This window comes from Piliocolobus tephrosceles, chromosome 14, assembly GCF_002776525.5.
Source record: "Piliocolobus tephrosceles isolate RC106 chromosome 14, ASM277652v3, whole genome shotgun sequence".
NCBI classification, from domain to species: Eukaryota; Metazoa; Chordata; class Mammalia; order Primates; family Cercopithecidae; genus Piliocolobus; species Piliocolobus tephrosceles.
The window spans coordinates 110,752,840-110,770,410 of record NC_045447.1 but is presented as its reverse complement, the minus strand read 5'-3'; the positions used below and the strand labels follow the sequence as shown (position 1 = coordinate 110,770,410).

Genomic DNA, 17,571 nt, shown 5'->3' with positions numbered 1-17,571 from the left:
GGGTTCAAGGGATCCTCACGCCTCAGCCTCCCGAATAGCTGGGATTATAGGTGCCCACCACTGCACCCCAATAATCTTTGTACTTTTAGTAGAGAGGGAGTTTCGCCATGTTGGCCAGGCCAGTCTGGAGCTCCTGGGCTGAAGTGATCCCCTGCCTCAGCCTCCCAAAGTGCTGGGATCACAGGTGTGAGCTACTGTGCCCAGCCAGGTCAATTCTTTATCAGGAATTTCCAATTCCCATCTCTGTTTAACAAGAGAACTAACTGATATGAATCCTGCCTTTCAATGTTTCTGGAACACGTCCTCCACCTTCACCTGCCGGCTCCTCTCATGTCCCAGGAGCTGTCTGGTGGCAGTCAGCGTTTAGCAAATAGAGTGGAAAGCGTGTGCAGGAGACCCAGGCTTGGGTGAGCTCTGTCTGCTCCTGTGGTCTATCAGGCAGGTCCAGGGAGACACAAGGGAAGCCTGAAGGACCCTGACTCCGCTTGGAGAATTTCCCCATACAGCAAGACAGCATGGCTTTATCCCAGATCCCTGACTCCTGAAAAGAGTCTAAAAAGAGCTGAGTTCTCTCTCAATTCTTCAATGGTTCATCACCAAATTCTTGGTTCTAAGGCTTTGAATCTTTAAATAATAGATGTGCATCTAGACTTGGGTAAAAACTAGAATCCTGTTCTCCCACCCAAGCCTTTGCTTTAGTAATTCTCCAGCTGACGGTCTGGCCGGGCGGGCAGCAGGAGCGCTGAAGGCTCACTCAAGTCATTGGTGAACATGTCCGACTGAGTCTGGGCTGAGGGACCTGGCTCTGCATTTTGTAAAACAGATACTAGCAGATCTTCCCGAGACGTGTATGGCTCATTCTCACAGCCCAAAGAGGGCACTTACTCCACAAACGCGTGGCCACAGGTCATCATCTGTCCTATGACGCTGGCAAGCCTGATCCCTCACGCCGGGCACCCGCACGGCCTGCGTGCCTTCTAGACTTGAGTTCGCAGCTCTTTAAGGAGCTCTCGGGCCAGTTTTCCTGATCTAGGGCTTTCAATGCCAAGACGATCCCATCTGTACAAGGTCTGGTCAAGAAAGCCAATGATCTCGTGAGTTATCTCAGCAGTGTGCGCCATCTGCAATCAGGACAGAAGAGAAGGCAAATTAAAACACTTTCCAGTTTGTCCCTTTGTCCAGGGACGGACCATAACCACCCAGGCCCTGAAAGATGCCCTATCCAGCATTTCCATCAGTTCCAAAGTAAAGCACGGGGAGCTCTTGTTTTCAAGGTGATTGGCACAGCAAGTCTGTCTCCAAGGCTGGCTACACAGTGCGCGGTGCCGCTTCCTAACGAGCCTCCTTGCATTGAGCTCAGCTGCCAACAGCGTTAGACTCATAAGGGCCACAGACAAGAGCTGCAATCAGAAGTGCTCCTCGGAATGCCAGTCACAAGTTGTGGGACGGTGGGCTGCGGGGAACAAAGGCACAGGAGCATGCTGTGGCTTGACTTTCTGCACAAGGCTCACATGAATGTGAGAGTTGGAAAATGCCACCTGGTTCCACACAAACAGCCCAGGAATCTGGCAGCCCTGGGCTAGCAACCAGACCGACTTGCTTTTTAATAGGCCTCTAAGGTTTTAACACCTAGTTCTTGCGGGAGAGCAGGAGACACAGCCTCAAGGCATTCGTACTTGTTGATGCCTGTAAGTATTTTCCTACAAACTTCGGTTAAGAAAAAAGGGAAGGGTAAGGATCTTACAATTTAGCTGTGTGGGGAATTTATGGTTTTTTAAGCACAACAATATTAAGAAAGCTTAAGTTTTTGAAAGAGTAACCGATATATTCATTTAGTGTGTGTCAGTTTGTACAGAACCTGCAAATGTTTAATTAGCCAGAGCAGCCCAAGGTCAGCTTCCTCTGGAAGGGTTGGGACGTTCTGGGAGGGTGAACAACTGCCTTGGTTTTCCCAGGACTATTCTGGTTTTACTGCCTCAGGTCTGACAGCCCAGGACACCCTTCAGAACTGGGCTTCCACCTCCTGACCACCAGTAAAGGGAGCCTCTTGTCGCATGCACACCGTGTGAACGGTAGCGTGGGGACACAGAGCTAAGAGTAAACGACGTGGGGCAGACGGTGACGGTTGCTCTCCTCGGCCCCCGCTGGTGGCACCCAGGGCCTGCAGCCAGCCCGCCAGGGCCAGTGCAGCCAGCACGGGGCTCCAGCTCTGGCCCCAGCGTGTGCCAGTGTGTCCCTGGGTGTCTGTATCGCCATCACTTGGTTTTTACTCAGAAATGACAGGCACATAATGCTGATGGCCTTCGGCAGATGCAGCCTGTCCTTCATCAAGGAAACACTGTGCGCCTGCTGTGGACCCCCTTTCAGAGTTAACATACGACCCAGCCCCTGAGTGGGAGGACTGCCCATGGTGATGGGCTCAGCCATGTCTGAAGAAAGACCGAGTTGTCATTACAAATCCAACCTTGCATCTTCCTTACATGCCAGCACTCCTGGGTGAGCCCCTTCCCAGTTCTCTAGTCACATGCAAAAATTCGCAGCCCTGCTGGCCTTGGCTGGTGCAACAAGAGTGGGTTCAGTTCATGTTGAGTTTAATGACTACAGAATTAACTCTGCATCTCGAAGCCTGCTAACTTCTGCTGCTGTTGCTGTGGCCGAGCAGCAGGATGGCAGGAGAGACAGAAACGTGAATCCAGGCCAGGACAGGAGGTGGAGCCCTAGGGCTGGACTCCACGCGGTCCTCTGCTCTATTCTGGCCTCCTGCAGGCATAGGTGAGGGAGCGAGTGGACGGCTGGGGCAAGCCAGAGGAGTGCCCGGCAAGAGGCCAGGAGCCAGAGAGGCAGGAGAACTGCAGGGACACTGGGCAGGGCCTCGTGGATGGAGTTCTGGGCAAAATCGGAGGGCTGAGGTCAGAGAAGATTCCGGGACAGCCAGGGAGCGGACCTCCAGGTGCCTGGAGAAGAGCCCACTGTGCAGAGCTCACAGCGGAGGCCACGCAGGAGGCAGGCTGTGGGCAGATGGGGCTGCAGGACCTGTGTGTCCTTTAGGTCACATCGAGCCATTTGTTCAAGCCATCTCCAAGAGGGTGCAAGGGCTCTGAAGAGAGACAGCGGCCTTTGCCTCAGGCTGCCTCGTCCTGCCTTGAGCTGGCACTGCTCTCCAAATCTGGATGCCAAGACAGAGGGCAGAGCCTGGGACCAGCTGGGAGGTGGCTGCGCTCGGGCTAGGTCCTGAGGGTAGAGAGACCCAAGCTGCAGGAGGGAAAGGCCGTCCCACCAAAGCCACCATCTGGCCACCACCTGCTCGTGGGCCAAGCAGACGTGGCCCTTTCCAGGGTGCTGTAGGCAGAGGGACTGACAATGGCCAGGAGAGGCGGGGGCGGTGGGAGGGACTGTTCCCCGGAGACCCTCCCTGCCAGCGGCCACCGCAGCGAAGGCTTCTCATTAGGAAGACTGATGTGTTAATAAAGACGGGTTTTAAAACGTCCGAAAGAATAGCACACAGGAGGCGCTTTCACCACAGCGGGCGCCCAGATGGCCAGCACCCACCGGACGGAGCCAGTGCACGAGCGCCACACTGGCATCTGCTCCGGGAATGAGCAGCTGCTGTGCGTGTCTTCTCTGCAGCGGAGCTGACGTGGGGGTGTGGTGACACAGCACCGGGGCCCTCCGCGCTCCTGCGGGTTCCGTGTGGATCAGCAGGCGGGACTGAACCACGTGTCAGGATGGGCTGCCCAGCACACGGCGCAGGCCGAGCCTCGCAGCAGCCAGCTTCTTACTCCCAGCAGTGTCTCTGGAGCCAGTCTTGAGGGCGATCTGCTTTGAACGTGGACTGAAAGTTTCCTCAGAGTAGATGGAAACGTGGTGTCGAGCTAACTGAAGCAGAGACCTGGGTGTCTTTGGGGTGCTCTCTCTGGGTGATTTTCTCTCACCCTGTGGGCAGGGCTGGAGCCACCAAACTCCCACACTAACCCCCACTGCCAGGCCCAGGCCATGGGCAGCTTCTCCACTCACACAGGCCACAGGGTGGGGGAGGAAGTGCCTGAGATGGGAACGGTCCTTGCCACAGGGCAGGGCTGACCATCTCCACTGCCCCTCCCCCAGTCCCCCATAAGCACCTTCCCACTGTTTCTGCAAGTTCGACTCTTCAGCTCCCACCCATAGCTGAGGGCGCCGTTTGTCTCTTGCGTCTACCTTACTTCGCTCAGCATACAGCCCGCTAGCTTGGGCTGCGTCGTTGCAGGTGTGCATTTTATGAGTACACAAGAGATCCTCGAAAGCATTCTCACAGTGCTGGCACCTGGCATGTGGCAGCCAGTCGTCTTCAGCCTTGAGCTGCCTCAGGCTCTCGGATCCATCTCAGCTGAGACATCAGAACCTGGGAGGCACAGCCTGGACCCGCTCCACAGGACGGTCCTACCAGGATGGAGACAAACTCCTGGCCCTGGTTCTTGGTAGGTAGGTCATTTGTTATGGGGACTTTCTGCACCTAGACACTCACATTGCAGTCGGGCCCGGCCTGGACGGGAGCAGGAGGGGCCTCTGGGGACTGGGAATATTCCTCTCTTGAGTTGGTTGCTGGCTGCACAGGTGTTGTTGGTTTGTGAAATTCATCAAGCTGTGTATCTTCTGTATGTGTATGTCAACAGAAGTACAAATAAAATAAAAATAAAACTCCCAGAGCCAGCATGCTGGTGCTTTTTCTGAGAGGAGTATGTTTTTAAATTGTGGTAAAATAGAACATTTTACTTTTGTAATTCGGTGGCATGCACTGTGTTTACAGTGTCGCACGGCCATCAGCACCGGCCGTCTCCGCCCCTCTCCATCATCCCCACACTGACTCCCCACCCTCCGCCCTGGGAACTCTGTGGCACTTCCTCTTCCTGGACTTGACTCCCAGGTGCCTCACCTAAGTGGACTCAGACAGTATCCTCGTCTCTGACTTATTTCAATAGCACAGTGTCTTCAAGGTTCCTCCAGGTTGCAGCACTGTCAGACCCTCCGTCCATCTTCAGGCCGAAGAGTACTCTCCTATGGGCACAGACCGCACGGTGCACTGCTTGTCTACGGGCATTTGGGCCATCTCTGCCTGCTGGCTGCTGATAGTGCCACCCTGAACACGGGGCCAGAGGGCCGTCCAGCCCCTGCTTTCGGCTCTTGGGTATAGATCTAGGAGAACCACCTAGATCTATGGTAATTCTGAGTTTGGCTGTTTGAGGAGCCACGCCATTCTTCTCCACAGTAGCTGCACGACGTTAACATCCCCACCTGGAAGCGTATGAGTATTCTGGTTCCTGTGCACCCTCAGGGGCGTTTCTTTTCTCTTGCTGACAGCCATCCTGATGCATCTCGCTGCACTTCGCCTCTCCCTGACCACTCATGCCCTTTCTGTGAGCATCTTCCCACATGCCTACTGGCCATTGGCGTGTCTTCTTTGGAGAAGTGTCTGTTCAAGTCCTTCGCCCGTTTTTGAACCAGGTTATCTTTTTGTTGTTGAGTCACAGGAATTATTTATGTATTCTGAATACTAAACTCTAATCACATATATTCTTTCCAAATATTTTTCTCCCATTCTGTGAACTGTGTTTTCACTTTCTTTATGGTATCCTTTGATGCACAAAAGCTTTTAATTTTCATCAAGTCCAGTTTATCTATTCTTTTTTTCATTGCTATGTCTTCGGTATCATATCCAAGAAATCACTGCCAAATCTAATGTCACGAAGAGGGCTCACTTTTGACTTGGACCATTCTTTATCCCTCAAGTCAAGTGGGCTTCAGGAAGGATTTCTTTATAATAAACCATTTTAAAAAAATTAACACAATTCTTTGCACTGTTGCAGTGAATAGCATTGTGGTTGCTTTGTGAGCACATTCTCATTGTGGCCTTATTTCTTTCCATGAGGAGGAGGAGAGCAGCAGACTGCGATGGGAAGAAATATACATGGGGGGACAGGAGACCTGGTTTCTACTGCAGGCTCTGGCAGCAAGCCATGGGCCCAGGAGATGGCATCTCCCTTCTCTGAGGCTCTGTTTTCTCGCCTATGACACAAAGGTGCTGGAGGGGCAGGCTGTGGGGGCCATCCCAGCTGTCAGCCTCCTTGACCATCCATCTGTGTTGGGCAGCATCAGAGGCCACACCCTCGGACAGGGAACCCACCTCTCAGCTGGAGCAGAAACGAGTACGAGGAGGCTGGACCCCAGAGAGACTTACCAGGGCGATGGCATCGCGGGCGATCGTGTGGCCTCCAGGAGCCCAGAGCACGAAGTGGAGGAGAAGACGCCTGGCCAGCTGTTGTGCAGGAGCTCTGGGGTCTGTTTCTGTGCCCTGTCCTGCTGCTGTATGCAGGTCCCGGGCTGAGAGGCTGCTGCTTCCGGACATCGCCAGGAGGCGGCCCAGCACGGCCTCCACCTGGACCTGGGCAGAGCATTGCACAGGGAGAGGTTAGGAAGAGGTAGGACAGACACGCTGCTAGGATTGATTTATTTGCTTTGAAGCGACCCCCAGAAAGGGGCAAGGAGGGCCCCCGAGAGAGGGAGCTTCGCAGCGGCCGAGTCTACACTCGACACCACACAAACCCAAAGGGGCAGAATAGACGTTTCTTGACTTTCTTTCGTCTTGCTCACCAAGCAGTCAGGGCACTGTGCCAGGAACTGACCTTTTTTTGTATAAAAGTCCGCAACGGAATGTAGTCAGATTTTTATATTGTGGGGAAAAAGAACAAAAGCCTCCTTGAAGACTCGCCTATCACAGCCACAAATCAATTAAAGCCCCACGCAGTCAGACCTCCGCCGAGCCAGCGCTCCCATACGAATGCAGGCTTGCTTTTGCTTCTTGCTATATTGGGGATCTGGGTGGGGGGCACACACACAGGCAGGCACGTGCGCACAGGCACGGCCATACACATGCATGCACACACAAGAACGCATTTGTTTTAGATGCTGGAACAATCTGTTCGTACCTGTTTAATACTCAAGCAGAGGTCACAAGTCTGTGGAACCCACATAATAATGGTAATTACAAGTCTGCAGGTTGTTTTTGCATTAAAAAAAAATTATTCCATGCTGAGATGTTTCTGCTTGCCACAAGAATGGTACACCCAGTCGTGACTTGGAAAACAAAGCAAAAACGGAAAGCGCAGAGTTCCAAATGCCACATGGAACTCATGAACAGCTATGTTCCATTACTTCTGAAAGAATACTTAGGCCTGTTCTGAGAATTCCCATGACTGATTTTATGGATTTTGTGTGAGGCGTTTTTTTCCCTGGAAATCAAGGCCTCCTTCAATGAGGTCTGTCATAAACTCCAGTACACTGGGCGTGTTGTGCGAGCTCCTCTGACACAATACGAGACCGTGAGAAACTGCACCATCGGGCTCTTCCACGGGGAGTGGCCACACTCCCCACCGCGCCCCCGCCAGCCCAGTCGGCCAGGGTCTGATGGTGTCTATGCGAGCCCAGGGGCGTTCTGCCATCTAACTGGGTCTGCAGAAAGGCCGGGGTTGAGGCGGCTGTGCCTTTGTATCTTTTTTCTCTTGACCCACACCTGACTTTCCGCCCTTGTCCAATAATCCCTAAGACGGGGTCTTGCTGTCCGTGTGTCCCAGACTGTCCTTCCCTGCAGACTCCTCCGTGCCCATGGGCTTCCACTTGAACACCAGCAACTGTACACACGTCCCAAGTTTTTCAGGAGAAAGACAGAAGCTTTCTTTTCTTTTTAAAGTATTTTTCTATCCTGCATTACAAAAGCTTATATATGCTTACTATGGAAAATTTGTAAAGAGAAAAAGAAAAACCATTAAAATGATCTACAACTCTACCATCCAAAAAGACTCACTGTTAATAACTCAGTTAATATACTTGCCTTTTTTCTATGCACTGAGACCATACCATTCACTACACATAATGCTTTGTATCTTTCATTTTTCTCTCCATAATGTACTATAAGCAGTTCAGTTCACTAAATCTATAAAAGATGTTCTTCAAGACCTTTTTTTTTCCCCCCGTGAGACACAGCCTTGCCCTGTCACCCAGGCTGGAATGCAGTGGTGCAGTTTCTGCTCACTGCAACCTCCACCTCCTGGGCTCAAGCGATCCTTCCACCTCAGCCTCCTGAGGTGCCTATAGCTGGGACTATAGGCACACACTACCACACCTGGCTAATTTCTTTATTTTTTGTAGAGACAGGGGTCTGTTTGCCCAGGCTGGTCTCAAACTCATGGATTCAAGTGATCCGGCTGCCTCGGCCTCCCAAAGTGCTGGGATTACAGACGTGAACCACCGCACCCGGCCAAGAGCATGATTTTGCATGGTGTTTAACAGAATGCTATTCCACGGTTAGGATCTACCACAATTTATTTGGCCAGCAGCCTTAGTATTGAAGTTTAGGCCATTTCCCATCGTTGTGTTTATGAACGGTGCTGTGCTGCATATTCTCATGCATAAGCCTCTGCATGGATCTCTGCTCCCTGGGGAATTCCTAGCAGTGAACCCGCAGGGTTAAAGGGTATGAACCTGGCCTGATTCTTTTTCTGTTTTTCCTTTTTTTCTCTCGTCATCATCGTGCCTTGCCTGACTCTTAAGGGCATCTAAACATACTTTTTTGTTTATTTTGTTGTGATCCAATTCAGTTGGCAAAAGGAGATGAACGCTGGCTGCTGGTGGAGAGGGTGGCTTGGCCATGAGTGGGACAGGCCTTCTCATAGGCAGGACACATCCCGGGTGGGCACACGCTTGCTCTTTGCACCCATGTTCTTTACCTCAAGGACGGCCACAGAGGCACGACGCCAGGCCCAGTGCACGACGTGGGGACACGCGACCAGCTGATTTAATTGTGCCTTTTTCAGTAAGGCAAATGCACAGATACTGCTCATTTCAATCCAATCGTATAAGAATCATGCTTTCTAACACAGTTCACAGTGTGTCTCTCAAGCCCCCCAACAGACCGTCAAGGGATTAAAGCTCATAAAACCCAGGAAAACAAGAGGTACGTATCATTCATGAAACTAAAATCCCCTTCCCAGGATGCCACATACACCAAGGCCTCAGCAGGCACCAGCGAGGAAGGGGCTCTGGAGTCACCAACATGAGCACTGGACTGGACTGCCAGGCAGATGGCGCCTGTGACAGACGGCGGGGAGCGAAGCAGATGCCCGCCACGCCCCACTCACAGTGAGCCAGTCCGCTCTCACCCAAAATCCTAGGCATCCCCTGAGGGAGAACGATGCAAAGGTCTTGTTATTTTTTCTTAAAAAAGGACCAAGTTAGCTCGTAGAAGATGTGCCAATGTAGAACTTCCTAGAAATTAAGTGTTATTGAATAATTTCTTTCTTTTAACTTCAAAAGTGACTCTCTGTCAGTACCCTTTTGACTGTGATGGAATTGAACACATATCTACCAACTTAGCTTATACAGAATCAAGTAAGACAGAATATAAAAGGGCTTTAGAAACCATCTGTGCCCTGTACATCTTATTACTATTAAAAACATCAACCAGGATTTTCCTTAATTAGTTTAATGTGCTCTTTTAAAGGGGAAGAAATAAAAAGCTTTCTTTTTAATCAGACAGCAATCCTCAAATACATATGTGGGTTACGCTAATTTCTTCACAAAGCTTTATTTCTGATCTAAAATAAACTATCACCAAATTTCTTTTTAAAATCTAAAACTGTTTTTCTTTCCTATGCCATGCAAGCCTTTAAACAAATAAAACACGCAGACATCCTTATTAGTCCCTGTGTTTTCAGACAACAGAAAACGCCAAAGCCAAGAGGAGCGCCACAGAAAATGAGCCCGTCCTCTTCAGCTACTAGGATCGGCAGAGAGCACTTGCCGGGGAAGTTTTCAGAACCGAGGAAATAAATGCTTGCAAGGAAGGTGCCAGTGCCTTTAATCAAAGCATTGCTTCCTGTAATTATTATATTCCACATAAAATAACAACTGTCTTTGCCACAGACAGTTACCCAGTCCCATACTTAGCTGCTCTGTTATTTAGGAAATGACCAACTCCTTTTTCAGAAGCAAAGTGGTTAATATCCTGTGATTACTTTAGTAAGAGATGTAAACAAAGCCAGTAATGTGAGGATCTGTTGACTGATCCAAGAACGCAGACAGTCAAGATGGAAGCAAGCCCTGGCCAAGTTGCTGGGGAGCGAGACAGGGCCCCGGCTGTGGCCAGGCTGTGCTGCCAGCGCACCCCTCAGAACAGCCTCTGCAGGGCACGCCCTGGAGGACGCGACCCTGGGGCAGATACCACAGCTGAGCGATCACAGATCAAACGACCCTGGGGAAGAAGGGTCTTCCTTTGCGGGACAATGGGCTACATGTGGTGTCCCGTCTCTGGCCACCTCGGTGGGGGCAGGCGAATGCCTCTGACCACAAGGCTGTAGGTCGCCACGCCTGCAGGGTGCCACGACACGCCATCTGTGGGCAGAGCTCAGGTGTCATGGAAGCCGAGCCCACAACAGAGGCCCTCTGCAGGCTCCTCTCAGCCCCGCCAGAGCCCACCCCAAACACATGCAGTGGGGCCTGCTACCCACCATGGTCTGTGCTCTCTGCTGCCTCCCATCATGCGGGCTGTAGTAAAAGGCCAAGAGCCACAGCAGGGCCGCAGGGGGTTCGGCTGCCGACCTCAGTAGCTGCTCGGCCACCATCTCAGCCCATCCTCCGAAGTGAATGAACAGGAACCAGCTCTCCAAGGGACCTCTGCGGGACCTGGAACACAGCCAGAACACACGGCAGTTGGCAACCTGAATTCTTCTTCCTTCGGGTTTTTAAAGCAACTTGAACGTTTGCCAGCGGTTGGCTTAAATTGTACTTATCCACTGAAGTGCAACCTGCAAGGAATACAATTTAGACTCAGCCTGTCCAAACGCCACTCTGCGTCGTCACAGGACATCGACAGGGCCTCTCAGGACCCCTGTGAGGCCTGAGGCCTCCGGACGTCGGAGTCTTTAACCCAGGTGCCTTCAGTGAGGACAGGCACTGAGGAAGGAAGACTGCGGTCGTGACCAGCAGGAATGCGGCAGGACACGGCGGCACACCTCCCTGCCTTCTGAGACGCGGAGAAAGAGGTGGAGGGTGGGACGCAGGCAGAAACATGGGCTGTTCCACTTCTGTCAAGACGCAAAGTTTGGGTGGATGTTTCAGCAACTAGGAATTTTTAATGAGCTGCTGTCATCATGTGTGCGTCAATGCCAGAAAGTTAAAGCGTTTGTGAAGCTATCCCCTCGTCACACTGGCAAATGGAAGCTGCAATACTTGTTTTAGGGTAGAATCCGCTCGAGGTAAGGCCCACGAATTGTGTGCAGTGCCAGCCTCAGCAGGTGAACGGTCCCTTGGAGAGGATGGAACAGACCAGCCTGAGATCATGTTAGATGAGAACTTTCCTTCTGGACTGGGGCAGCGGCTGCAACAGGAGTGTTCCTGGCCCCTTTGTTGGATCTGCCTCCATGTTCCTCTGCCTGGCCCGTGGAATTCCCAAGCTCTAAATACCGTCCTCACCTCCCTGGTCACTGCCCCAGTCCTTCCTGAGAACAAGTGGTTAAATGTTCAACATTTGAGCAACAGAGACAAAAAGACGGGCGGGTGGAGTACTGGTCTTACTCCCTCTTTCCCAGGACACAGTCAGAGCTGATGCTCTGCGGGCCACATTGGCTGTGGGCTGGGTTAGGCTGTATCAGAGTGAGGAGGGGACTCCGCCATGCCTCTTCCCTGCAGGCACCATGTCAGGGTAGACAGACGCACAGAGCAGTGGGCTCCCTCATGCTCCCCGTTCCCAGGTTGGCAGTGCGCCTGGATCAGGATCAGAGACCAGCCTGGTCCTTCCCTCTGTTTTCCACCAGTAGCTGAATGCACAGGGCAGTCCCATGTGGCCACCTGAAAGGTGTCTCATGGCCCCAAGGTCGGGGTTGAGGTGGGAGCCCCACGAGGTCCAAGTCCTGCTCTGTAGCACCACATGCCTCCTTTCTGGTGGCTGTTTTATTCCAGTCTCCACGCATTTCGACATCACACACTCTGAGTGATGGCGGAGGGGGTGGGCAGGCGGAAGAGAAAAACACCAGGGCAGCCACGGCACCGCATTTCTCAATCACAGGGTGGGCTGCTTATGCCACCTCCATCTACTGCCCTGTCCCGAGTTAAGATTCTTCAAGGTCCAGCTCTGTGTGATACCAGGACAACCAGGGAGGGTGTGTGTGGGGCCGACTGGCCACTGCAGGCCATTCACGTGGCCAACCGTGGAGCCCCCTGGCTCTGTCAGTGAGAATCACGGTGAGGAAGGAGTGAGCAGCTGGCACCCAAGCCATCAATCGCAGAGACAGTGTCACCCATCGTCTGTGTCAACTTGGTGTGAGCTTACAGAGAATTCCAGGAGTGAAAAGTGGCAAAAGGAACAAATAAGATAAGTCTCAGTAGGCTAGCAGGGACAATGAATAAAATTACACTCTAAAAGAAAGGGAGTTAAGAGGAAGCCAAAGAGTGTTATGATACAAGGAATTTAGCAAGGCATAAATGTGAATGCTTTCAGGAAAGTCACACACGTAAGAGGGTACCTAACACTACTGTTAGAAATGAACAGGCTGGGCACAGCAGTCCACACGTGTAATCCCAGCACGATGGGAGGTCAAGGCAGGAGGACTACTTGAGCCCACGAATTTGAGTCAATACAGCAAGACCTCTACAATTTTTTTTTTTTTTGAGACAGAGTCTTGCTCTGTCACCCAGGCTGGAGTGCAGTGGCGTGATCTCGGCTCACTGCAAGGTCTGCTTCTCGGGTTCACGCCATTCCCCTGCCTCAGCCTTCTGAGTGCTGGGACTACAGGCGCCTGCCACCACACCCAGCTAATTTTTTTTGTATTTTTAGTAGAGACAGGGTTAGCCAGGATGGTCTCAATCTCCTGACCTTGTGATCCACCCGCCTCGGCATCCCAAAGTGCTGGGATTATAGGTGTGAGCCACCGCACCCAGTCACAAAAAAAATTTAAACATTAGCTACGTGTGGTGGTGTGTGCCTGTAGTCCCCGCTCTCAGGAGTCTTGAGTCGGAGGATCACCTGAGCCCAGGAATTTGAGGCTGCAGTGAGATGTGATCATGCCACTGCACTCCAGCCTGGGCCACAAAGCAAGACCTTAGCTCTAAAAATAAAAAAAAAAAAAAGAAAAAAGAAGAATTTGTTAGAATAGATTTTCTCATTTTAGAGGTATTTATTAAAGAGAAGGAAAAACAAGCATTTAACATTCCACCCTACTGTGCAGAAGTTGCAAATTTCCTTCCCTAGAGAGGTGGAGAGAAGACTAACGGGCGCCCAAACAAATGCCCTTTTCCTTCTGCACGGCCAGGGCTTCCCAGCAGGTGGATGCTGCTTTTTCCAGCGTCTCTTCTTTTCATTGTTATGCCTGTATATTTTGAAATCTAAAATCAGACATTACGTAGAAACGTTTCGATACAGGTATTCACACACGCATACACGCGCATGCCTATTCATCCTGACCTGCTCCAAGCCGTCCGTGCAGCCATGCGCTTCCTCCACTTCTCACTTCACCATGGTGCTCACCTGTTTGGTGACAGTCCCAGACCAGTAACGCCTTCCTCTGTCCTGTCAGCCCTGCTCAAAGGGCAGATGAGGATCTAGGCAACCCGTGTGTGAAGTAGATTTGGGAGTGGTCAGTGTTTGCTCACCCATGAGTCTGGTCTTCAGCTGCTTCTCTGAGCAGTTCAGAAATGAGCTTCAGGGTCTGCAGCCAGTGTTCCCGAGGGACATCTGCGGGTGGAGAGAGACACGTCAGAGGGCAAGTGAGGAAATGGCAAGCCCGTGAGGAGCCACCTGCAGGGACGACCGTAGGAGTCTTTGGGAGACACCCTCTACTTCTGGTTCACAGAACCCAACACTGTTCTCATGCTCTTCCCAGTCAGTACCTATCTCTTAAGCAAGATCTGTCCATAGTACACAGAGCTGAACCTCAAAGAATCTGATCTCTTTATTTAGTTTTGTGGGGGTTTTTAAGACACAATCTTGCTTTGTCAGAGGCTGGAGTGCAATGGCACGATCCTGGCTCACTGCAGCCCCAACCTTCTGGGCTCAAGCAATCCTCCTACCTCCGCCTCCCCAGTAGCTGGGACTACAGGGGTGCACCACCATGCCCAGCTATTTTTTAAATTTTTTTGTAGAGATGAGGTTTCATTATGTTTCTCAGACTTGTCTCAAATTCCTGGGCTCAAGTGATCCTCCTCCTTGGCCTCCCAAAGTGCTGGAATTACAGGCATTAATCGCCACACTTGGCCTCAAGTACTTTTGAATTCAGGTACATGGAAGTAGCTAGAGATTGCACAAGCAGCCCCTGCCGAGACGGGGAAAGGCCGGGCTGTGGATGCCCTAGGTTTCTTCTTTTCTACCTACCCACTCCTCCATCACTAATGTGTGATTTCAAAATAGACAGAGACTGTAGTAAAGCAGCCAACAAGGAATTAGGAATAGACTGCCTGACTGCTTTCCTAGGGCTGTGATGAATTCACAGTATGATTTCAGGTTTACAGTGGAAAAAAAGGCCGGGAAAGAAAATAAGTGAGCATTATGCAAACAAATGTCTTTTCTTGAGTGAGCAGCTCTGGTTTCACAGTCATCCTGTAGTTTTAAACACATCTGAGCAGCACATATCTGCAGTTCTATGCAGCATCTGCAAAAATTTTCACAGTGATAGATGCTACAATCGAACACACAAGGAAGATAAGGCGAGTGATGGACGAACTGCTGCTACTCCACAAGGCCAGTGCCTCCCTCCTCTGAACCCCCGCGGCCCTTGGGGCACAGCCTTTTGAAGGCATTTTTCGTTTCTTCCTTTTACTAGCTATTTAGATACTTACTTTGCATTTCCTCCACTTGTAGTTCCTACAGTCAGGGCTTGGAAGTGATCATCTTTTACATCCCTCCCCCCACCTTCACAAGGGGCATGAAATAAATTTCTAATGAACAGAAGATCATGCTACTAAAAAACACTTCTTCAATGTGTGACCACCACACTGTTTGCCAAAGTAATATACAGACAGCTGTTCTAGGAACTAGCACAAGAGGTTCTTGCACTTCTGCTTGAAGCCACCTATTTCTATTGGGACATAAATCTACGAGTTACACAAACGGAAAGGTAGAGGGTTGGGCCCGTGCCCACGCAAAGGGAGACACTAACAAGTCCGGCACGTTTTCTGGAGCTCACTCAGCGCCCCCGTTGGCTGACTCCAGGCTTTGCTGATCTGACCTAAGCTGTAAGGGGTGAATTCCTCCTTTTTCTGTCATTCTTGTTAATAACGTTTTCCCAAGGATTTTCATAACACTGTCACCCAGAGACCCCATCCCCAGCTCTGGCATCTGAGAGGACAGTGTCAGGGGATCACCCTGGGCGAGAACCTACATCTTCTTGAAAAAGGAAGAGGAATTTAGGTTTTGTAAATGCTCTGAAACTTCGAATCACTTGCATTTCTCAAACAAATCTACTCACTCAAGTCTCAGAAAAAAGGCAGGCCCAAAATGGCATAAAAAGGAAATGTGACCGGCTCCTTCCCTTCTGTCTCCTCTCCTGCCATGCTCCAATAAGGCCCCTTTCTGGCTGGCACAGTCTGTGCCCACGCCAGGACTGCCTTCCGTCGGGTTCTCACAGGGAAAGGAGGCCCTTACTCTCTATTTCTGCAATGTCTCCTAAGCACGAGCTCACAGCCACATTCCTGGATCAATGCCAGTCGAATGAAGGCTGGCACCACCACTTCCCCAAGCGGACAGCCTTGGGAAGGCTGGCAAAGGGTATCAGGAAAGGCTGTGGATGAAGCACCTTACTGAACGCTCTCAAAATCCTTCCCTTAGCTTGGTTAGGGGGAACCTCCCCTGAATTTCCTCAGCTTCATCCATCATTTTATCTTTTCTTCTGCAACAAGGCTGCACGGAGTAGAAAGAATGAAAAGCAAATGAATGTACTGTTTTCTTCTGACTCAGCCAAGTCTTAGCCTGTTCCTGGCACCTGATGGATCTGGTTGGCACCAGCAGAGCCTGTGTTATCTGGAGGCAGACTAGCAAAACCTACCAGAGGCCACTGGTTTTTTTTTCTTCTTCTTCTTTTGGGAAGTGATCACAGCTGGGAAGCCAAGAAGACTCTCATATCAAAATCTACAGAATGTGGGATCCTGGGCGTGCAAAGGGATCTTAGAAATAACCAGCCGTGTCTCCCTCACGCTAGAGATAAAGGCCTGGTGGGGAGGCCATCATTCTGATGTGGGCAAAGTCAACCCTAACTCACCTTGAGGGTCTTGCAGCAGCACCATGGCAAGAGATGGAGAAGTGTAAGGAAAGTAGGTCTTGAGTGCAAACCGCAGCTGCCACAGGATGGAAAATCCAAAGAGCACGAACGTTAAGATTGAAACAGGGTCAGGAAAATACAAAACTCCGAGTCCTCTGCCCAAAAAAGACCCACCAGTACTAACATGGTCAGAACACTTTCTGAAACATTTATTTTTTGAAAAATAAGCTCCCAGTAACCTCATATTTTCCAGAATAATTAACCTTTTAAATCACCTCCTGGGACTTAAGAAAAATAATAAAGTTATGCTCTTGATGTCTTTATGAGTTCTACCTCACATGAACCCAATTATACAAATAAATCTTCTATTTCAGAAAGACTTGCCAGAGCAGTTGTGAGATGTTCAGTATTTCGGCTTTTTTTTTTTTTGAAACAGAGTTTTTGCTCATTGCCCAGGCTGGACCATGGCGCTATCTCAGCTCACCACGACCTCTGGCTCCCGGGTTCAAGCGATTCTCCTCCCTCAGCCTCCCGAGTAGCTGGGATTAAAGGCATGCGCCACCACACCCAGCTAATTTTGTATTTTTAGTAGAGATGGGGTTTCTCCATGTTGGTCAGGCTGGTCTCGAACTCCCGACCTCAGGTGATCTGCCCGCCTCGGCCTCCCAAAGTACTGGGATTACAGGCGTGAGCCACTGCGCCTGGTCTGTTTTTGTTTTTTTATTGAGATGGAGTCTCGTTCTGTTGCCCAGGCTGGAGTAAAGAGGCACAATCTCAGCTCACTACAACCTCCACCTCCTGGGTCCAAATGATTCTCCTGCCTCAGCCTACTGAGTAGCTGGGATTACAGGCACACGCCACCATGCCAGGCTAATTTTTGTATTTTTAGTAGAGATGGAGTTTCACCATGTTGACTAGGCTGGTCTTAACTCCTCACCTCAAGTGATCCGCCTGCCTCGGCCTCCCAAAGTGCTGAGGTTGTAGGCGTCAGCCACGGTGCCGGCTCAGCATGGTTTTTAAAATAACAACAAAAGCATAAAACAACCGTGCTCACTTTTCGAGGGCCAAAGAGCTCCAGCTATCTACACCCCCAAGAGGCACAGCTTCTTAAAAAATTGAGGTAAAATCTATAAAGCATGGAGTGCACAGGCTTTAAGTATATGAGGTTTTGTAAACGTGCAAATCCATGTGACCGCCACCCCAGTGAAGACACAACATTTCTATCACGCCAAGAAGACCTCTTCCAACTCTTAACAATCATTCCCTCCACCCCACCCTGGCAACCAATGTTTTGATT

The 17,571-nt window shown here is 50.8% G+C and overlaps 1 protein-coding gene across 7 annotated transcripts in view; it reads right to left on the bottom strand.

Moving 5' to 3' along the window:
- Positions 1 to 567: 567 nt before the first annotated feature.
- Positions 568 to 17,571, bottom strand: part of FANCC (FA complementation group C) — a 214,408-nt gene continuing 197,404 nt past the window's right edge. For 5 of the 7 annotated variants that reach the window (XM_023185261.2, XM_023185259.1, XM_023185258.1 and 2 more), the window contains 5 exons: positions 16,275 to 16,350; positions 13,675 to 13,756; positions 10,536 to 10,710; positions 6,212 to 6,415; positions 568 to 1,121 (listed from right to left, as the gene is read on the bottom strand). In XM_023185261.2, coding sequence (XP_023041029.1) covers positions 978 to 1,121; positions 6,212 to 6,415; positions 10,536 to 10,710; positions 13,675 to 13,756; positions 16,275 to 16,350 — 681 coding nt within the window. In that variant the 3' untranslated portion in view covers positions 568 to 977. Of the gene's footprint in view, positions 1,122 to 6,211; positions 6,416 to 9,301; positions 10,420 to 10,535; positions 10,711 to 13,674; positions 13,757 to 16,274; positions 16,351 to 17,571 lie in introns of those variants that run through there. The other 2 variants (XM_023185263.2, XM_023185262.1) reach the window with 2 other exon arrangements.